General features: G+C 43.5%; 1 protein-coding gene across 7 annotated transcripts in view; it reads left to right on the plus strand.

Moving 5' to 3' along the window:
- The first annotated feature begins 10,528 nt into the window (after nucleotides 1-10,528).
- ube2f (ubiquitin-conjugating enzyme E2F (putative)) overlaps nucleotides 10,529-17,863 on the plus strand; it is a 101,683-nt gene continuing 94,348 nt past the window's right edge. For 3 of the 7 annotated variants that reach the window (XR_008723750.1, XM_055638470.1, XM_055638468.1), the window contains exon 1: nucleotides 10,569-10,728. Coding sequence is in view for 1 of the 7 variants with exons in the window: in XM_055638471.1 (XP_055494446.1) it covers nucleotides 10,683-10,728 (46 nt within the window). In the remaining 6 variants the exon portion in view is untranslated. Of the gene's footprint in view, nucleotides 10,729-17,863 lie in introns of all 7 variants that reach the window. The other 4 variants (XM_055638466.1, XM_055638469.1, XM_055638471.1 and 1 more) reach the window with 3 other exon arrangements.

Below are 17,863 nucleotides of genomic sequence, written 5' to 3' on the forward strand. Positions count from 1 at the left end.
ATCCCTGGTCTTCACTGACATTTTCAATCTGTCACTGGCCCAGGGTGTTGTCCCTACTTGCCTCAAGACCTCAACCATTGTGCCAGTGCCCAAACAGTCAGCTTCAGGGAGTCTCAATGACTTTCGCCCAGTGGCACTCACCCCCGTCATCGCGAACTGCTTTGAGAGACTGATCCTGGCTCTCACCTCAAATCCAGCCTCCCTCCCACACTGGACCCCCATCAGTTTGCCTATCGGCCCAACAGGTCACAGAGAGTGCCATATCTGCGGCCCTACACTCTGCCCTGACCCACCTGGACAACAACAACTCCTACATCAGGTTGTTGTTCATTGACTTCAGCTCCGCATTTAATACTGTCATCCCCGCCAGTCTGATCACCAAACTCAGCGGACTTGGCATCACCACCTCCCTCTGCAATTGGACACTGGATTTCCTCAACAACAGACCCCAGTCTGTTAGGATCAACAACCTCACCTCCTCCACTCTGACACTGAACACCGGCGTGCCATAGGGCTGTGTGCTCAGCCCTCTCCTCTACTCCCTCTTCACCCACGACTGCGTCCCTATGTATGGCTCCAACGCCATCATAACATTCGCTGATGACACCACGATGGTAGGACTGATCAGGGACAATAACGAATCAGCCTACAGGGAGGAGGTCCAGAACCTGGCAGCCTGGTGTACCAACAATAACCTCGTCCTCAACTCAAAGAAGACGAAGGAAATCATCGTAGGCTTCAGGAAGACCAGAGGTGGCAGACATACCCCCATCCACATAAACGGGACTGAGGTGGAGCGCGTCTCCAACTACAAATTCCTCGGGGTACATATCTCAGAGGATCTGTCCTGGTCCCTCAATACCACCAAACTGATTAAAAAGGCGCAGCAGCGCCTCTACTTTCTGAGGAGGCTTAAGAAAGTTCACCTGTCCCCCCAGATCCTGTCCAACCTCTATCGCTGTACCATTGAAACCATCCTGACCACCTGCTTCACGGTGTGATACAGCAGCTGCACCACAGCTGACAGGAAGGCACTGCAACGGGTGGTGAAAACCACTCAGCACATCATCGGTGCCTCGCTCCCTGCCATGGATGCCCTCCACCGCAAACGGTGTCTGAGATGGGCCGGGAAAATCATTAAGGACCCCTCACACCCCAACCATGGACTGTTTGCCCTCCTCCCATCAGGGAGGCGGTACAGGAGCCTTAGGTCTCGCACCAGCAGACTGAGGAACAGCTTCTTCCAAAATACCGTTACCCTGCTGACCTCACAGGCCTGACGCTAGCTATCTTTTATACCCTTTTATCTGTATATATTTATTTTGCCTATGTACTAGTTCAATTCATCCACATTGTACATATTGTTTTAACCAGTATTTTTACTACTTTGCACTCTGATTAGATGCTAAACTGCATTTTGTTGTACCTGTACTCGTATTTGTGCAATGACAATAAAGTTGAATCTAATCTAATCTAATCTAATCTTTTTTATGTGGGGGGTGGGTGGGGAAGGGGGAAACTGCATTTCTCAGTCCCTACCTGGTCGGAGATGCGGTTTTTCTCCGGGCAATGTCTTTGCCCCCTCTTCGTGGCCTACCAATGGGACTGGAGTGGCGTTTTCCTGCTAGGACCAGCCAGAACTCCGGCATCGGCGGCAGCGCAGCACTGGGGCGCCATCGTGGAGCGGGCGATGCCTTGCCCAGGTCGCCGTGCGGTGGGCTCTGGAGTGCTGAGACTGCCGACTCCCAACATCGCGGAGCTGTCGTTGCGGAGCTTCCAGCCGCGGCGGCGCTGACTGAACACCTTCGAGCCTGGGATCTCTCGCCAAGATCGCCAGTGTCGGAGCTCCGACCAGCGCAGCCTGTGGACTTCGGGAGCCGCGGTCTCTGGCAGGAGGCCGTTCCAGACACTCCAAGCCGCTGAAGAGTGTTCTCCCGACGCCGAAGCCCCATCATCCGGCGAAAGGGCCTGAACATCGGGCCGCCGTTGCGGCGACTGCGGAGGCCTCAATAGGCCCGACCATGGGTGAACAAGGGGAAGATGACTGGACTTTGTGCTTTCCCTCACAGTGGGAACCATTGTGGGGAGATGTTTTTATGTTTTATGTTCAATTCTTTTTTAATGTGGTGTCTTACTTTTATTGGTGTGCTGCAAAAAAATCTGAATTTCCCTGAGAAAGGGATTAATAAAGTATTTATCTATCTATCTATCATGAATAGTTTAGTTTGGAGATGCAGCATGGAAACAAGCATTTTAGGGGCAGTTTTAGAGAAGTCAATTAACCTACAAGCCGGTGCATCATTGGGATTTAGGAGGAAACTGGAGCATCCGGAGGAAACCCACACGATCACAGGGACACTATGCAAATTCCACACAGACAGCACCCGAGGTCAGGATTGAACCTGGGACTTTGGCGCTGTGAGGCTGTTGGAAATCTGCCTCATACACGACTCCAAATCTACAATAATCTGCTTGTCTCTTCACACCCCTCTGAAATGAAGCAGCAAGTCACTGCATTGAATCAAACTTGCATTGACACAAGAATTAAAATAGATGTTACATATAGCATCAACCTCAGTATCAAGTTTGAAGATGGCTAAGTGCAGCCAACCTTGCAAAGATTCACAACATTTAGAACATGCCCACTCGGAGATGTGTCCCATGGACAAGCAACTGGCATGATCAGATTATCTGCATTATAACCTGCTCCCAATGTCCAAGAATCCCTCACAAACATGGGCAAAACAATTTGCTGCTAATTGTCACCGACTGCCCTCCATTAGGTGGCAGCATTGTGGCGCAGCAAGTAGAATTGTTGCCTCATTGCTCCTGAGACGGGGCTTCAATCCTGTCCTCTGGTGTTCTCCGAAGTTGCACGCTCACCTTATGAATGTGTGGGTTTCCTCGCACATCCCAAATTCTACGGGCACTGTGAAATGCTCTTAATGTATAATTTGGTGGTAGAATCTGGAGGGAGTTCATGCGGATGTGGAACTAAAAAAAGATGGGAGAAAAATGTAGAATTAGTGTAAATAGATGGTTGATCAGTATGGAATCCATGAACTGCAGGGCTTGTTTGTGTGCTGTATCATTCAATGGTCATAAGGGATTGGAGTGGAATTAGGCCATTCAGTCCATCAAATATACTCCACCATTCCAACATGCCTGATCTATCTCTCCTTCCTAATCCCATTCTCCTGCCTTCTCCCCTTAACCTCTGACACATGTACTAATCGAGAATCCATCTATCTCTAGCTCAAAAATATCCACTTATTTGGCCTCCACAGCCTTCTGTGGCAAATAATTCCACAGATTCACCACCCTCTGACTAAATAAATTTCTCATCTCTTTCCTAAAAGAACATCCTTTCATTCTGAAGCTATGACCTCTGGTCCTGGACTCTCCCACTAGTGGAAACATCCTCTCCACATCCACTCTAAACAGGCTTTTCACTATTGTGTATGTTTCAATGAGGTTCCCCCTCATTCTTCTAAACTCCAGCAAGTACAGGCCCAGTGCTGACAAACACTGACCATAGGTTAACCTATCATTCCTGGGATCAGTGACTAATTAGTGCACCTTCATTTAAATGTCACGGAAAAAGAACCGAGTGTTAGAAAGATAAAGTTTATTCTGGTTGGAAGTCTTCAGCATATTTGGTAGTTGAGCTCTTGTGATAAAGGTAAGACTGGAGCAGTTGTAGCCGTCTTCAGGATCTGAGGATCAAATCCAGTATTTCCTGTTCTTGATTATAATGTGCGGTTTTGTGTTCATTTTCATTTGAAAATACATATGTAAATGTCTTTTGCCATTTTACCATATTAAAAACAGGAAAGGTGATATTTGTGTAAAGGCTGCAACATTCCAGTAATTAACTTTGTCTCTTGGGAGCATCACACTGTCTATGTTATCATGGGATAATGTAGCAATGAGCTGTACTTCCACTTGAGGGCAATATCTTACCAGAACAACTGTCAAATGATTTGTCATTAATACTAGTTAGCTATTAATATCACTAACAACTCATCAAATTACAAGTTCAGAACAAAATCACATTCCTGGTGGTAGTAGTATGCACCATGTGCATATAATTGTCAGAGCAGCTTTAAGTGCAGCAATAACCAGGAGGGTCTCACTTGAAAGGCTGAAAGCCACCCATAGGAAATAAGGAACAATTGGCAGGAAGTTTGCAGACTTGAACTTCAGTTTGGAGAAGTGCACAAACGAGAAATAGATTTAGATTAGCCGAAAGCTGCGGTGTGTCATACAGAACCTGTGTGATGCCTCGAGGGATGTGGTATTAAGGTTGCAACTGGAGAAAGGCCCCCACATTCATTAATCAGCAGGTTCCTGAAGCATGCATCCTCAGGAGATAGTCTTACCACAGGCCTGGAAAATGTTGATAATAGCAAGAGATTGGAAACAGAGCAGGGGTCCGAAGGTAAAATTGGCTTTCAACATTTAATGGTCACGACAAAGACAGCTAATGAAAGGGAAACCACAGTAAGGAGCAGCCCCAGAAACCAATTTCCAGAGAAGGGGAGGAGTACAGAGATGTGCGAAAATTCCTTCCACCATCAGGGCATTTCCTGACTGCGATGGAATACTGAGTTATGTATCCGCTCTATTATTTTCCACCATTGCTACATTCTGGCTGCCAACTACTTCCCTAGGCTACTTCAATAGCACATCCCAAATCTGCAACCTCTCCAACCAAATGTACAAGCAGCAGGTACATACAGTCACCACTACTTGCAAGCTTCCCTCCAAGTCACACACCATTCTGATTTACAATTATAATCCTGTTTTACCTCACCTTTGGATTAAAATCCTGAAATGCCGTACCCAATTATGCAGTGGGAGTACGTTCACTAGGAGTGGTTCCATTTAGGGAGGTATAATAAATCTTGGTCTTGTCAGTGATGCTCACATCCCACGAATCATACCCCTTTTCATTGATTCCAATGGCCTATCTGCAGTCGCTTTTAACTCTCCAAAGTATCTGATTTGGTACCCATAATTTCTGCAACTGAATGTTTGAATCTAACCAATTTTGTTTTACTATATCACACATAATAATACTAATAATACAATAGTAATATCAACCAATCATGTTTCTATCTCTGATGCAGTAAGTGGCTACAAAATGTCTCCTACACAATCCTCTGTGACTAGTGACTCTGATGTATCCCTGCTGTGTCTCCGGCCTATGACAAGGTTTATCACGTCATTCTATCTAACACTTCTCCTCTGTTGACCAACATAGCAATTCAAATCATACCCACTTGCTGTTACAGTTCACTCATCACTTAATGTAACAGTGGCAGTATTTGATGGGTCAGCATTGCAAATGAACCAACGATTTCTATTTGGTTATTAATGGGACTCGCAAGGTGGTCTTCACTACAAAAGGGCAGATCATCAAAAATAGCAGATAGAGCCATTATTGAACAAGGAAGATGTGTGAGCCGGGCATTCGTGGATCAATAGCTATATGTCATCAATCAATTGGATACTGCAGTTAATTAGTTCCTGTGGTCATAATCTAACCAGGAAACCTATCAGGAAAGTATAAGCCCAAAGAGGATTTATTCAAAGAGGAGAGATCTTGATTTATAATTGCAATTGTAACTGAATTACGTCCTCACTAGGTAGCTTAGGACATTGCACACACCGTATTAAAAAGATGATACTCTGTTTCTTATGGTCTTATTCAGTTAAATTATTAATACACTATTTTGAAATTGACAATACCAGTCAGTGCTCAAGCTAACTGACTCATATTTTCCCTATGTCTGGTTATAGAAAGTGTCCGGCTTAATTTCAGTGACATGTGCCAGACTCAAACCTCATACGTTGCTGCGCTCAGCTGCTGATCTGTTTACAATGTCGGCAGTAGTTGTGCACGTAGGAACAAACGACATCGGGAAGAGTAGGAAGGGGGTTCTGCAACGCAAGTTCAGAGAGTTAAGGGCCTGTCCCACCAGCATGCAATTGCATGCGTCTAGCGCGACCAAACGTGGTCGCTTGAGGCATACGGCCGCGCGGGGCCGGTCCCACTTCGAACCGTGGAGGCGTATGGAGTTGAATAGCTATATGTCATCAATCAATTAGATACAGTGGTTAATTAGTTCTTGCGGTGATAATCTAACCAGGAAACCAATCAGGAAAGTATAAGCCCAAAGAGGATTTATTCAAAGAGGAGAGATCTTAATTTATTCAAAGAGGAGAGGTGCATTAAAAAGCAGGACTTCAAGGGTGGTTATCTCTGGATTGCTTCCAGTACCTCGTGCCAGTGAGGACAGGAACAATTAGATAGGGGATCTGAATGTGTGGCTGAGGGGCTGGTGCAGGGAGCAAGGATTTAGATTTATCAACCACTGGGATCTCTTCTAGGGTAGGGGTGACCTGTACAAAAGGGACAGGTTACACCTTAACTGGAGGTGGACCGACTAGTGGGGTACCGCAAGGCTCAGTGCTGGGACCCCAGCTATTTACAATATATATTAATGATTTGGACGAGGGACTTGAATGCAACATCTCCAGGTTTGTGGATGCAGATGGCAGATGCAGTATAATGTGGATAAATGTGAGGTTATCCACTTTGGTGGCAAAAACAGGAAAGTAAACTATTATCTAAATGGTGGCCTATTAGGAAAAGGGGAGATGCAACGAGAGACCTGGGTGTCATGGTACACCAGTCATTGAAAGTAGGTATGCAGGTGCAGCAGGCAGTGAAGAAAGCGAATGGTATGTTAGCATTCATAGCAAAAGGATTTGAGTATATGAGCAGGGTGGTTCTACTGCAGTTGTACAGGGTCTTGGTGAGACCACACCTGGAGTATTGTGTACAGTTTTGGTCTCCAAATCTGAGGAAAGACATTCTTGCCATAGAGGGGGGACAGAGAAGGTTCACCAGACTGATTCCTGGGATGTCAGGACTTTCATATGAAGAAAGACTGGATAGACTCGGCTTGTACTCGCTAGAATTTAGAAGATTGAGGGGGGATCTTATAGAAACTTACAAATTTCTTAAGTGAATCAGGAAGTTGCAGCAATAACTGTCCCATTAGAATGCTGAAAGGGGGGCATGGGGTGTGGGGAGAAGTGTTGTTGATAACATGGCTAATGGCGAAATCTAATTGAAGGTGGAGGCCATTACAGAGGTTGAATGTGGAGACTAATGTGGTGGAGAATGAGGTCAATAGGAATCCTATCCTGACTCTGGCTGAGAGGATAGAGGGTGAAAGAAAGTAAAAGTGTAGGAAATAGAGATGAGGTTGAGAGCTCTGTTAACCAAGGTAGAATGGAAGCCACAGTTAAAGATAATGAAATACGTCACAGAAGAAGTGATGTAATGTGAAAATCCTCATAATCAGAATACATGTAGATAGAATAGACAGAGAAACTGGGAGCAAGTTGCAGGTTCACAAAAGGCGGGCTGGAAGGAGGTTGAGATAGCTGTGGGTGTGTGGATTTCCAATGGATACTATTTACTGCTAGATCCCCCTGAGGAAGTCAGGTATGAATGTTGTGAAAGTGTTGGCAGGGTGTAAATTGACAGCCTGGGAAATTATAGTTTTGAGTTATGTACAAATGCTGGTAGCAGCACCAACACAGTAATCATAAAAAAGCTGAGGAGGAGGGCTTGAATGGGTCTGAAACAAAGATATATATCTATATAAACTATATATCCAGACAGACATGACTTAGCCCATGTGTTTCCATAATGATACATTTGATTTGAAGATGAGTTGAAGTTGTTCAATGGGAGAATTAATTTAGCTGGTCAACAGCTCTAGAATTCTAATACTCAGTCACGATCTCTCTTCCTCTGTTTATTCCTCTGACATCACAGCATCCCCCCCCCTCCCCCTATTCCATTCCCTCCCAAGATTTCACCATTCTAATTTTCACCTGTTAGATCTCGAACTATGAATCCTAACCCGAGGATAACTCTTCCTAACTCTTCCCCCGTGTCATAAGGTTAAAAGGAATAGGGGTAAAATTAGGCAATTCGGCCCATCAAGTCCACTCCGCCATTCAATCATGCTGATCTATCTCTCCCTCCTAACCCCATTCTCCTGCCTTCTCCCCATAACCTCTGACACCTGTACTAATCAAGAATCTATCTATTTCTGCCTTCAAAATATACACTGACTTGGCCCATATCAACAAATTCCATGCCCAGCATGACAAGAGCACTCCTTCTGCCTTCAGCTCTATGCTCATTTCTTTGGTCACGGGCTTTATCCAGTCTGTGGATCTTTTCTCCAGTTTCCAGAATCCTCTTTTCACCCGGTATCTTCCATTCCACCAATTATCCTCTTGGTGACAAAGGCAATGCTGTTGTGATTTGGTAAATTGTTTCAGTTCTAGATACCTCCTTAAATGCTTTTCAGACCATGAACCCACCACTAGCCATCAAACCATTGTTTCTCCCATTACTGAACATATTTCATCGGGAGATCTTCCCTCCACAGCCTTAACAGCTGGTAGCCTGCCAAATCCATATTGTCTATTTCTCTTCCTCTCCAAGATCCTTAACCAGTTCTGCTTTGCCATTGCTTCAGTCAGGTCTTGCCTCACAGAACCTATTTCTTCCTATCTGGACTCTGTCCTTTCTCTCCTTCTCCAGTTCCTTCTCCTTTACATACATGGCACGTGACAATCTCCACACCCTGGCAGTGTTTATTCCTTAAACTTAGACACAACCAGTCCATCTCTACCATCATATTCTTCACTCTCACTGCTGCTAAACAAAGAACCTAGAACAGCACAAGACAGGCAAAGCCTTTCGGCCCCCAATGTCTGTGCCTAAAATGTCAAGTTAAACTAATCTCATCTGTTTGCACACAATCAATATTACTCTATTCCCTGAATTATTCCCTCCATGTGCTTATCTAAAACCTTTTAAAATGCCACTATTGTGTCAACTACCAGCTCTGGCAGCCTGTTCCAGACATCCACAACTTGGTGTAAAAGAAAAATTGCCCCATAAATTTCCTTTAGGTTTTCCCTCTCTGACAAAGCTATTTCCTCTAGTTTTTGCATTTCCATCCCGGGTAAAAACGATCTCACTGTCTACTCTATCTATGCCTTTCATAATTTTACATACTTCCATCAGATTTTTCTTCAATCTCCAAAGCTCCAGAGAAAACAATCCAAGTTTGTCCAACTTCTCCTTACAGCTAATGTGCTCTAATTCAGGCAGCATTCAGGTAAATCTCTTCTCCATCCTCTCCAGTGTTCGATTTGTAAATTATGATTATTTGTCAATTGTGATTAAGGATCGTCAACCTGAAACATTAAGCATTCTTTTCCACAGATGCTGTCCAATAAAACCTGACAAGTTTGCCTTTTTCCCCCGATTTTATTTGTTCCTAGTTCAAAGTTCCAACATCTGCAAGTTTTTGACTTCCATTTATTGGCGGGTTAGATTGTCCGAACCCTCTCTTCGATTTAAACGTGGAACCAAACAGGACACATAAATAAAAGTGAAACATGCTGCACACACACTGCCAGACAGCATCTGAGGGGAAATAAACAAAGTTTGCGCCTCAGTTGTGTAAGAACTGCAGACGCTAGAGTAACTCAGGACTTTCATATGAAGTAAGACTGGATAGACTCAGTTTGTACTCGCTAGAATTTAGAAGATTGAGAGGGGATCGATAGAAACTTACAAAATCCTTAAGGGGTTGGACAGGCTAGATGCAGGAAGATTGTTCCCGATGTTGGGAAGTCCAGGACAAGGGGTCACAGTTTAAGGATAAGGGGGAAATATTTTAGGACCGAGACGAGGAAAACATTTTTCACACAGAAAGTGGTGAATCTGTGGAATTCTCTGCCACAGAAGGTAGTTGAGGCCAGTTCATTGGCTATATTTAAGAGGGAGTTAGATGTGGCCCTTGTGGCTAAAGGGATCAGGGGGTATGGAGAGAAGGCAGGTACGGGATACTGAGTTGGATGATCAGCCATGATCATATTGAATGGTGGTGCAGGCTCGAAGGGCCGAATGGCCTACTCCTGCCCCTATTTTCTATGTTTCTAACTCAGCGGGCCAGGCAACATCTCTGGAGAGAAGGAAGAGGTGACATTCCAACCTGAAACGTTTACCCACTCCTTCTCTCCAGAGATGCTTGTGTTCATCTTCGCGTCTCAGGCGATTGACCTTACATCGGATCGTTTATGCGAGGGAGGGAGGGAGGGGGGTTACAGGACTGGTCATGTCCTGGGTACATCGGCTGCAGCCTAGGGTCTCTAACCCCGCGCCCTCCACTGGCTGGCGACCGCTGGACGGGAGGGAGCGCGCGCTCACAGGTCCGGTTTCCTTCCCCTTCCCCTTCCCCCAAGTGCAAATCAGAAGCGGATCGGTACCAGGGGCCCCTGAGCGGCTGTCAGGATTTCTGGCGCTACCACGGCCTCTCGTCCACTCGAGCCCACTACTGACCCGGGGTGGCTAATGGCTGCGGCCTCAACTATCCTCGTCCCGGTGCTCAGACGCCACACGGCGGCCACACGGAAGTGGAGGGAAGTATTTTGTAGTGGGACCGGCATGGTCTTCCGGCAGCGGCCTGTCGTACGGCCGGAGCCAGGGAACGGGTTGGCAAAGGGGACGCTGGCTGGTCGTGTATCCGCTGCCGCGGCTGGTGGCAGGCAGAGGGTCGCCGGCTCGGGCCGGAATGGTGCATGAGCGTCTGGTGCGTTCTGCGGCGGGGGGAAGACGAGGTAGGCCGGAGAGCGCGGTTCCCAACCTCCAACCGGTGTCAGGAGACGGGCGGACAGTCGCACGGCACCGGCGTCTGCCCGACTCGCGGCGATGGATAACCACAGCCAAGGGCACCAGGGGGGGGTCGGGTCTGGGTTGCAGTACTGGTCTCCTCGTTGCGCCAGTCGTCACTACACCCGGTCCTCGTTTTATTCTTGCTCATTGCTTTATGTCCGTGAACCGACACTGGGATTACCGGCACGTCGTCGTCAATCTACTTTCGTTCAGTAACCCCTCGCGTGGCACCTGCTCTAATGCCCTTTCAAAATCCAAATGCACCCCAGCTCTTTGTCGGTCCTGTTCCTTCTTACTTAAAAAAAACGTAACATATTTGTCAAAACAATTCCTCATTCCTCTTCATGTTGACAATTCCTCATTCCTCTTCAATCCTCTGCACAATTCCATTGTTGTTTTCTAAATGTTCTGCTATCTTTTAAATTATGGATTCTAACATTTTCTTGCTACTTCTATCAGACCAATTGGTCTGTCATTCTCAACTCCCTCCAATCTTTTATGGTGGGAATGTGTTTGCTACCTTCCTGTGTATGTGAAACATTCCTATAGCCATTGTTTTGAAAACCTTGGGATACAGATAATCAGGTCCAAGGTATTTTAATCTTCAGTTGTGTTAACTTTTTGAGATCATTTAAAATCATTTATTTCTTATTTCTTCCCCTCTTTCTTATTGTCTATGGCTCTATTTTGGGGGGTGGGGCGATTATTTTGTACCTGCAATGAAGAGACTGGGAAATTCCTTTTTTTGCAGTGTAATTTCTCCTGTCCAAGTCTGTAAAAGATCCACATTAACCATGGCTAATACTTTCCTCCTTATACCTATAGAAGTATTAATGAACTATTTTTGAATTTCTTGCTAGATTACTCTTATGTTCTACTTTCCTTTTCCTTATCTAACACTTTGGAATTCTTTTTGTGAATTCTGAAACTTTCCCAATAGTCAAACAATGTTATAAGCCATTCCTTTGATTTCATAACATATTGAACTTAGGCTGTTGACTGGTTAGAATGCAATTACTTTTAGGCTTTTATTTTGTTGTAAATTATTCTTTAAATGGTAGCTGTTGTTTATCTACTGTCATCCTTTTAATATAGTTTCCCAATCTTCTATAACCAACATCTGCATGTTAACCTTGATAGTTTGCTTTGTTTAGATTTAAGAACCTGGTTTTGAATTAAACTAAATCACTTTAAATGTTCAGATCAAATTTATATAATTTAGATAATTTCTTATAGTAGTCTTTTGATACAGTATTATTAATAAATCTTTCATATTGCAGAATTTAAGATTAAAATAACCTGTTCTATGATTGACTCTTTAACATAGTAATCAGGAAAACCATCTTGAAAATAGTCCATGAATTATATCTTTATAGTGCCACTTTTGTTTACGTTGTCTATACATAAAGTCTCTTCAAATCACCGTTACCATGTGACATGCTGCTTATTTCTCAGTGCATGTTTTGCCTTGTGTTACGACTGTTGATAACTCCTGCCCCTTACTGTTCCTTAATTTTACCCAAATGACTCTATTTATTGACCCAGAGCCAAAATCAATTCTTTCTACTGACTTTATCCCATCTTTTATTGTCGGAACTACTTTTCTTCCTGGTAATAACTTTTTGTCTTTTATTTTTTCTGTCTTTTAGTTTTTCTCCTTTTTTCTGACTTTTGGTCTGACTTGGTGCATATAAAAAATGAGACAACATATGTACTCATCGTCGATGAGACTAAAAATCTTATTTTGCCCTTTGTTCAAATCCAAATATTTTCAGTACAAAATACAATAAACACTAGCTTGATTATATTGCATTAATGCAAATATTGAAGAATACAACATAAGTGTCCATAACAACATGCTGAGGTACTGTGTACGAGAGTATTTAACATACAATACGCTTAATGTTGAAACAAGTTAGCTTTGGAGGGGTTATATTTTTAAAACCTGAAAGCAAGCAAAATAAAGATATTTGAGAACAAGATTGGTCAGAGGTGGGATTTGTCCTGTAGGAAGTGTGCAATGCCTGGAATATAATGTAAATTGGAACGGAAAGTTGAGCGGTCTAAGAGTTCCTAAAATGTAACCAGCATCAATTTCTAGAGCAGTAAGTTTTTGGCCCAAAGAAGAATGGGGTGTTGTAATTGAGATGGCTCAAGGACACCAATTTTTTTCTGTAGGGTTACATTTAGTAGGTAATGATCATATCAGAAAATTATGTTAATTGTATAGAAAGAATCCAGCTTGAAAAGGAGTGCAGGAGCAGAGCGATCTGACGGTATGTCGTTAAAATGGCACTGAAGGATGAGAAAGTGGAAAATAATGCAAGCACTGTTCTGGACTTTTATCTGCTCCCTCAAACTCTTTGGCACTGTGCAAGTCCCAGTCAATATTGGGGAAGTTATAGTCACCCACTAAGACAACTCGGTGTTGCTTTGGTATCATCCTGTGATCTGTCTGCATAACTATTCCTCTATGTCCTCCTTGATATTGGAGGACCTATAGAAGAATCCCATTAGAGTGTTTGCTCCTTTCTTATTTTTAAACTGTACCCATATCGCCTCAGCTGACATACATTCCAGTATGTCTTCTCTAAGTGACAGTCTCCCTGATTACTAAGTGACAGTCTCCCTGATTGGTAGAGCAATTCCTCCAACTCTTTTCCAACTCTTTTCCCTCCCTCTCTATGACGTATGAAGTATCAAAACCCTGAAACATTGAGCTGTCAGTTGTGTCCCCTTCTTAGCCATCTTTTCGCAATGACCAAAACATCATAGTCCCAACACTGATCCAGGCTCTAAGTTCATTTGTTATGCCCACAATACTCCTCGCATTGAAATAAACACGCATCAGCCCATCAACTTCAGCATATTCCTTCACTTCTTCCTGTCTGTCCTACCTTTGAGACTTGCAGTTCCCAATCTCTAAATTCCAATCTCTTCTTCCAGTTTCTCTCCTACTACTCCGGTTTCCACACCCCTGCCTCTCAAGTTTAAACCTTCCTGAGTAGAACTAGTGAACTTCCCCAGGTAGACACAAAATTCTGGAGTAGCTCAGCGGAACAGGCAGCATCTCGGGAGAGAAGGAATGGGTGACTTTTTGGGTCGAGACCCTTCTTGCGTCTTCCCTGCAAGGATCCTTTTGTCCCCTTCCAGTTCAGGTGCAACTTGCCCCTCTTGTACAGGTCACCTTTGCCTGCAAATTGACTAAAATTCTGAAATACTGCCCCGGTGCCAATTCCTGAACCGTGCATTCATCTGTCCCATCTTCCTATTCCTACCCTCACCAGCATGTGCCACCAGGTGTAATCCAGATATCACTGCCCTTGAGGTCCTACTTTTTAATCTTTTGCCTATCTCTCTGTATTCACTCCGCAGGACCTCATCCCGTTTCTTACTTATGTAATTTGTGGCAACGTACACAATGAATTCCAGGTGTTCATGCTTGTCCTTGAGAATTTTCTGCAGCTGCTCTGAGACATTCTGGACCCTGGCAGTAGAGGGGCAACACACCATCCCGGAGTCTTGTTTACTGCCTCAGAATCTCTTGCCTGTTCTAACTGATCAGTTTCCGGTCATTGTGGCTTTGTCTGACTTTTCCCTTCCCTCACAGAGCCAGGTCTGCTCCACAGATGTGATTGTTGTTGTTGTTGCTGCTGCTGCTGCTCTCCCCTGGTCGGATATCCCACCAAACACTATCCAAAGGAACATACTTGAGGAGAATGTCCCTGGGAGATTCCTGCACAATCTGCCTACTCCTTTTCTCGGTGGTCACCCATCTGCTTTCTGCCTGTACCTTAGGCGTGACCATCTCACTGTAACACTCTCACACCCCCAGACAATCCTGAGGTCGTCCAGCTGCAGTGCCGTCAATAAGGAGCAGCAGTTGAACGCACTTCCTGCAGGTGTAGTCCTTAGGGGCGCTGGAACTCTCCCTGACTTCAACATCCTACATGAGGAGCATTCCACTATCCCATCTGCCATCTCCACTGCACCAAGTCCAAAGAAGGATTACACACAAAAATAAATTGTACTTTAACATTAACCAATAATTTACTGTAAGGCAATGTATTTTGCTCTTGATACTATGTTGAATGCAGGAACAATATCATTAATGTTTATAGCTTTAGCTCCAGCAATTTCTAAAGGTTTTGTGATTGTCAAATACGGCTTGTGCTTTGGTTTTCATATTTGAGGCTAATTACTGCTGTGGATTTAGTAATTTATGTTGTGACAATGTTGGTGTGTGGATGTCCTGCAATCTGATCAGTACTGTGGATTTAGAAATGCAAGGGTAGTAAGTGTTGTGGATTGAATGCCACAAACATAGGTTCTGCCATTGAGCACTGCAAGCAGCTTTAGGGTGGGCATTGAGCTCTGTGACTCGGGTCAGTGGCAGCAATTCAGCAATCCTGCCCGGCCATAGGTTTTGCAGATTTGGTCTTAAAGCAACACCAGTGTTATGGTCTTGCCATGGTGATCACTATGGTTTCCGTAAATTTAATAATGCAAGCTATTTTTGTAATGTTTTTTGATTAGATATGCAGAGACTGCCTGTACATTTGTTACTTGGTGCTGTGCAACAGAACGAATATGTACAATGGTTTCAGGGATGATTTTTGTGCAAAGAGGAAAGCCAGCGAGATCGCATCTCCCCCCACCCCCCCTCCCCCCATATATTTATTATGTAGATCTATTTATTGTATAGGAGACTGATGTATGATTGCTGCCACAGAATTGTATTATGGTGTGTTATGGAATTGTGCTTTGGGTTATTGATATAAATCTCCTGAACGTCTTTATGTACAACTGTTTTAAATTTGGAAAATTCTCAACTATTCCTAATGAGAAAAATATCTGCTAGACACAAATGCTGGAGCAATTCAGCGGATATCTGTTTTACTTGCATGGCTTTCTGAATGTGGAGATCTGTATGCAGTGAAAGTATCTTGGTTCAGTTCTGCTCACTTTTAAAGACCTTTTAGAATATGGCGAATGCAGAAATATACAAACATTAACATAGACTATTGCAAAGAAATGAATAGCTGATATAAGTGGAATGTGATGTTTAGAATGTGAGCCAATATTTATGAACTTAACAAAGCTAACCTTATTAAAGCCTTGAAAATATAAGACATAATAAGTTAGACTTTCTAATAGTGACTGGAGGTTGTTGGATGAAAATGACAGCACAGACTGAAATTATCATTCAAAACTCTCTGTCTAATCCTAAATGTCATGTTATACAGACATATCAGCAATGATACTTAGCTCCAGGATACAGCCTTTCTTCAGTGTGCAGAATTAATAATTTCTAATTAATGCAACAGAGAAGGCTTTTGTACAGCAATAAATGAGTTGCTCAGGGACTTTTGAGTAAGATTAATATTTTGTGTTCCACCAATGCAAGCAATAATTCCATTGTTTGCAGTTGACGAGCTACAATTGAATATAGGGAAATAACAAATGACAATCTTACCAACGTCATCAGATGGAGATGATTTGGCTGAGGACGTCTAGGTCTTGCAATTCCTGTCGAATTTATTTTGGATTACCATTCCTAAAACATTTATGTGGTGACTCAAGGTAAATAGATACAATTAAACTATTTCCCACCGCTTCCTCCACTTTCTAGCCCTCTACTAGAAGACAGCCTTATTCAACATTAGTAGACCTGGAGGAAAGTAGCGACATGAATGGGCCATGACTATCTTGCATCAAAACAGTGTGAGTGGGCTCCCTTTATCATGTAAGTGGATAGGCAGGTCTGTAGTTGGGGTGTGTAAGAGCGGAGATTTCTGTTAGGTGAGAATGGGTGTCTTGGTTTTATTGGGAAGAAGGTGGATGCGAGTCAAAGTGGATGCGAGTTTCCAATCAAAAAAAAAAAATCTGCAAGATGGATATAACCTATTCTTTCAGAGAGCAGCTAGTGGGATGGTACCTAGTTTTGTCAGGAAGGGCATTCTTTTGGGTGGAAACATTATGTCAGTGTTCTCTTTTCTGACAGACTAATTGTTGGGAAGTTCTAATCGAGAGGAGCATGATGGGAATTTCTGATTAAAAGAAAGTATGGTGGGAACATTCTGATGGAGAGGAGCTTTAGAATCATAACATTTTAAAATTATTAAGGCACAAAGACTTTTGTCTATCAAGTTTATGCCATTTCTTGTGTAAGAAAGAACTGCAGATGCTGGTTTAAATTGAAGGTAGACACAAAAAGCTGGAGTAACTCAGCGGGACAGGCAGCATCTCTGGAGAGAAGGAATCGGTGATGTTTTGGGTCGAGACCCTTCTTCAATCTGAAGAAGGGTCTCGTCCTGAAACGTCACCCATTCCTTTTGTGTCATCTCCTTACAGTACAATTTTGTTAATCCTATTCCCCTTCTCTCTTGATAGTTTTGCAATCAATCTTTGGTGCACAGGGATTGGTGATAACTTTCAATGTTTCTACTTTTTATAGGCAATGAGCTCTAGATCATAACCACTTTGCATATTAAAGAAAAAACTTCTCTCACACCTACCTTTTTCTTTAGGTTTGAGTACTTTAACACATCTACAAAAGCAGGCAACTTCTTTCTACCTTTTCTAAGCCAGTCATAATTTTGTATACTGCTATTGAATCTCATCTCAAATATTTTTAGTTTAGTTTTGAGATGCAGCACGGAAACAGGGTCTTCGGCTCACCAAGTCCACATCGACCAGCAATCCCCGCTAGTTACACCATCCTACACCCTAGGGACAATTTACACTTATACCAAGCCAATTTACCTACAAACCTCTATGTCTTTGGATTGTGGGAGGAAACCGAAGTTCCCGGAGAAAACCCATGCAGTCACGGGGAGAACGTACAGACTCCGTACAGATAGCACTAGAAGTCGGGATCGAACCCGGGTCTCCGGTACGACAAGCGCTGTAAGGCAGCAACTCTACTGCGGCGCCACTGTACTGCCCTAAATTGTTATTATTATAAATTAAATAATGTTCAATCAAAGTTGAACATTGAGTATTTGAAAACGGCAATGAGCACCTGAAATGACCTCTGATCTTCTGAAACATGGTGGAGGTCTATCTCTCGGATGAAAT

The sequence above is a fragment of the Leucoraja erinacea genome, chromosome 7 (genome assembly GCF_028641065.1).
Source record: "Leucoraja erinacea ecotype New England chromosome 7, Leri_hhj_1, whole genome shotgun sequence".
Classification (NCBI taxonomy): Eukaryota; Metazoa; Chordata; class Chondrichthyes; order Rajiformes; family Rajidae; genus Leucoraja; species Leucoraja erinaceus.